We start from the raw sequence: 4,131 nt of genomic DNA, 5'->3' as shown, positions 1-4,131 counted from the left end.
CCCATGTCCCCATCCCATCCCTAGTGCCCCCACTCCTATGTCCCCATTCCCATCCCTGGTGTCCCCATCCCATCCCTGCTGTCCCCATTCCCATGTCCCCATCCCATCCCATGTCCCCATCCCCACATCCCCATCCTATCCCTGATGTCCCCATTCCCATGTCCCCATCCCATCCCCGGTGTCCCCATTCCCATGTCCCCCTCCCATCCCCGGTGTCCCCATCCCATGTCCCCATTCCCACCCCTACCATCCCGTGAGTCCCCATCCCATTCCCATGTCCCCATCTCATCCCCAGTGTCCTCATCCCTGGTGTCCCCATCCCATCCCTGGTGTCCCCATCCCCATGTCCCCATTCCCACCCCTAGTGTCCCCACTCCATCCCTGGTGCCCCCATCCCATCCCTGGCATCTCCATCCCATCCCTGGTGTCCCCATTCCCATGTCCCCATCCCACCCCTGGTGTCCCCATCCCCACCCATCCTTCTGGTCCGGTTTCTCCTGCAGCCCGGCCAGGAGCCCAATGAGACACTGGTCGTAGCGCTCCAGGTTTCCCTCCGGGAAGCGGCTGAGGTGGGAATTGTACTCCTGGAAGAGCCAGGCGAAGGCCAGGTCCAGGCGGGCGCGGACGTCTTCCAGGATGAAGGCCAGGACCTCGCTCTTGAGGGGCACCTCGAAGTGGGTCACCAGCGAGGCCAAGATCTTCACCCGGGCCTGGCCGAGGGGACACGTGTGTCACTGGCACCCACAGCCCCCGGCACAGGGGCTGGGTGACACGTGGAGGGGTGACAGACCGTGGGTGACACATGGAAGGGTGACAAGAGGTTCTGGGTGACACGTGCAGGAGTGACAGAGGCTGCGGGTGACACATGGAGGGGTGACAGAGGATGTGGGTGACACGTGGAGGGTTGACAGAGGCTGCAGGTGACACGTGGAGGGGTGACAGAGGCTGTGGGTGACAGATTGAAGGGTGACAAGAGGCTCTAGGCGCTGGGTGACACGTGGAGGAGTGACAGAGGCTGTGGGTGACACGTGGAGGGGTGACAGAGGCTGTGGGTGATACGTGGAGGGGTGATGAAGAGGGTCTGGGTGACACATGGAAGGGTAACAAGAGAGTGGGTGACAAGAGGTTCTGGGTGACACATGGAAGGGTGACAGAGGCTGCGGGTGACAGATTGAAGAGTGACAGAGGCTGTGGGTGACACACGGAAGGGTGACAAGAGGCGCTGGGTGACGAGGTTCTGGGTGACACATGGAAGGGTGACAGAGGCTGCGGGTGACAGATTGAAGAGTGACAGAGGCTGTGGGTGACACACGGAAGGGTGACAAGAGGCGCTGGGTGACGAGGTTCTGGGTGACACATGGAAGGGTGACAGAGGCTGTGGGTGCCACCCACTGGGTGCCACGGTACCTGCGCAGCCCCACTACAGGCCACGGCGCGCTCGGCCCGGAGGATGCGTTTGACAGCTCCGAGCTTCAGCTTCTCCACCTGAGTCTCACTGAGGGGCTTGAGGACATCACCCAGGCGGAACACCTTCTTCCTGCCACCAGCACCCACCAGCCTGCGGGAGGGGACACAGGGTGAGGAACGGCCCCAGCAGCACCCATGGGTGCTCCTAGCAGGGTGCTCACCGCGGCTGCGGCGCCGGGATGATGGGCTCCGGGCGCCGTTTGGTCTGAGGGGCTTCCTCCTCCAGCAGGGTGGTGGCCGAGCCCTGGGCACCCAGCACGGAGATGGCCTGACCCTGGGCCAGCGCCGAGAGGCGCCGCTTGATGACCACGCTCTCGGGTTTGGAGGTCTTCTCCTCCTTGGGTTCCTCCTTCAGGTGCTTCGTCTGCTCCACGCCTGGAGGAGGAGGGACAGGGATGGGACATGGACCCTCCACTCCATGGAGCATGAGGAGGAAGCAGCTTCATGGCCTTGAGCTCATGGACATGGAGGGAAAGCAGCAGGAGGTGCTTCAAGGGGTGGTTTCAGGACATGTGGGGAAGAAAATGGCACCAAAAGCAAGGTATCTCCATCCATCTGACCATACCCCACCTTCTCCACAGCACTGCCTGCTACTCCATGCCATAAACAGTCCCATGGGATGGGGCTCTCCTGGAACTGGAGCCAGGCTCCATGAGGAGGTCACAAAGGGCCACTCTGAACGTGATGGCTCAATGGGAGGGTTTCCCTCAGCCCTTTGTGTCTCCAGTCTCCATGTGAATGGTTCCAACTCAACTTTAACCCATGGGAATGGCTCCAACTCAACTTTAACCCATGGGAATGGCTCCAACTCAACTTTAACCCATGGGAATGGCTCCAACTCAACCCTTAACCCATGGGAATGGCTCCAACTCAACTTTAACCCATGGGAATGGTTCCAACTCAACTTTAACCCATGGGAATGGCTCCAACTCAACTTTAACCCATGGGAATGGTTCCATCTCAACTTTAACCCATGAGAATGGTTCCGACTCAATCCTTAACCCATGGGAATGGCTCCAATTCAACCTTAACCCATGGCAATGGCTCCATCTCGCCCCTTGGGATGAATTGTGGTGCCACTCCTGTCCCTATCACCCCCAGGAGCACCCCGAGAGCACCCACCTGGCCCCAGCCCCGCTGCTGTCATCTGGGTGGCCATGAGCCTGGAGAGGTGCTTGATCTGCACCTCGGTGCCCGCTGACTCCACCGGGGTGTAGGTGGCCTGGAAGGAGGCGGGCATGGCCTCGGGCAGGTACACCATGCTGATAAGCACCTGCAAAGGGGGGGACAAGGTGTCAGAGCCCCCCCAGAGCAGCACAACCCCCACTTTGGTCCCATGTGCTCACCAGGTTGGCCACGTTCTCCGGGGTGAGCAGGGGCTGCAGGAACTCAGCGGTGATGTCCGTGTCCGAGGGGACACCGCTCTGGCCCGAGGCTTTGGGCACCGCCACTGGTGTCGCCTCCAGGTCCTTGTCCTCGTCATCCTCAGGGGGCTCTGCCAGGACAAGGCTCAGGGTCCCCATGAAGTCCCCAAGTGGGTGATGGGCCACCTCCATCAGCGCAGATGGAGGAGGAAGGCTCAAAGGGGCATCAATGGAGGACCACAGGGGCATTTAATGCCACCAGAAAGGAGTTGGGATGGGTTGTGATGCCTCCCCATGTCCTTAATGTCCCCAGGAGGGAGCTGGGAGGCCCCTGATGGGCACCAGAAGGCCCCTGATGGGCACCAGAAGGACCCCAGCGATCCCCAGAGGGAGCTGGGAGGACCCTGATGGGCATCAAAAGGACCCCAGGGGTCCCAGGAAGGAGCTGGGAGGACCCTGATGGGCAGCAGAAGGACCTGAGGGGCACCAGGAGGTCCCTGATGGGCACCAGAAGGACCCTGACAGGCACTAAAAGGACCCCAGGGGTCCCCACTGATGGGCACCAGAAGGACCCCAGCGATCCCCAGAGGGAGCTGGGAGGACCCTGATGGGCATCAAAAGGACCCCAGGGGTCCCAGGAAGGAGCTGGGAGGACCCTGATGGGCAGCAGAAGGACCTGAGGGGCACCAGGAGGTCCCTGATGGGCACCAGAAGGACCCTGACAGGCACTAAAAGGACCCCAGGGGTCCCCAGAGGGAGCTGGGAGGCCCCTGATGGGCACCAGAAGGCCCCTGATGGGCACCAAAAGGACCCCAGGGGTCCCAGGAAGGAGCTGGGAGGACCCTGATGGGCAGCAGAAGGACCTGAGGGGCACCAGGAGGTCCCTGATGGGCACCAGAAGGACCTGAGGGGCACCAGGAGGCCCCTGATGGGCACCAGGACAAGCCGAGGTGTCCCCAGGAGGCCACTGGCACGACCCCAGCGGTGCTCAGTGCCCCCGAGGAAGGCAGGATGGGGCCACCCCACGTTCTCACCTATCTTCATCTTCTTGAGGGTGGCGTCGGGCTCGTCGCGGGGCCGCTTGCGGGTGTCCCGGGGGCTGGGCATGCTGCGGGCGATCTCGGCCTGTTGGGTGCCCAGGTCTACCAGCAGGGTGGTGATCTGGGGCTGGAAGTCCCCCGAGGACGGGTGCCGCAGGATGCTCAGAAGATGCAGCTTCAGGTTCTTCCTCACGCTGCTCACCTGGGACTTGGCCAAGGTGGGGGGCAGGTTGGCTGCAAAAGAGGGAGACAACGGGTCG

At 62.0% G+C, this 4,131-nt stretch overlaps 1 protein-coding gene across 1 annotated transcript in view; it reads right to left on the bottom strand.

The window, feature by feature from the left end:
- SYMPK (symplekin) overlaps positions 1 to 4,112 on the bottom strand; it is a gene marked incomplete at both ends in the record, with an annotated part of 7,223 nt that extends 3,111 nt beyond the window's left edge. The window contains 6 exon segments of the mRNA XM_010010071.1: positions 475 to 710; positions 1,408 to 1,558; positions 1,629 to 1,842; positions 2,590 to 2,740; positions 2,814 to 2,960; positions 3,858 to 4,112. Coding sequence (XP_010008373.1) covers positions 475 to 710; positions 1,408 to 1,558; positions 1,629 to 1,842; positions 2,590 to 2,740; positions 2,814 to 2,960; positions 3,858 to 4,112 — 1,154 coding nt within the window.
- Positions 4,113 to 4,131: the final 19 nt, after the last annotated feature.

Source organism: Nestor notabilis, unplaced genomic scaffold (assembly GCF_000696875.1).
Source record: "Nestor notabilis isolate BGI_N333 unplaced genomic scaffold, ASM69687v1 scaffold4310, whole genome shotgun sequence".
In the NCBI taxonomy this organism is placed as follows: domain Eukaryota; kingdom Metazoa; phylum Chordata; class Aves; order Psittaciformes; family Psittacidae; genus Nestor; species Nestor notabilis.
The sequence above is the reverse complement of the archived record's forward strand: the minus strand, read 5'-3'. Positions and strand labels throughout refer to the sequence as shown.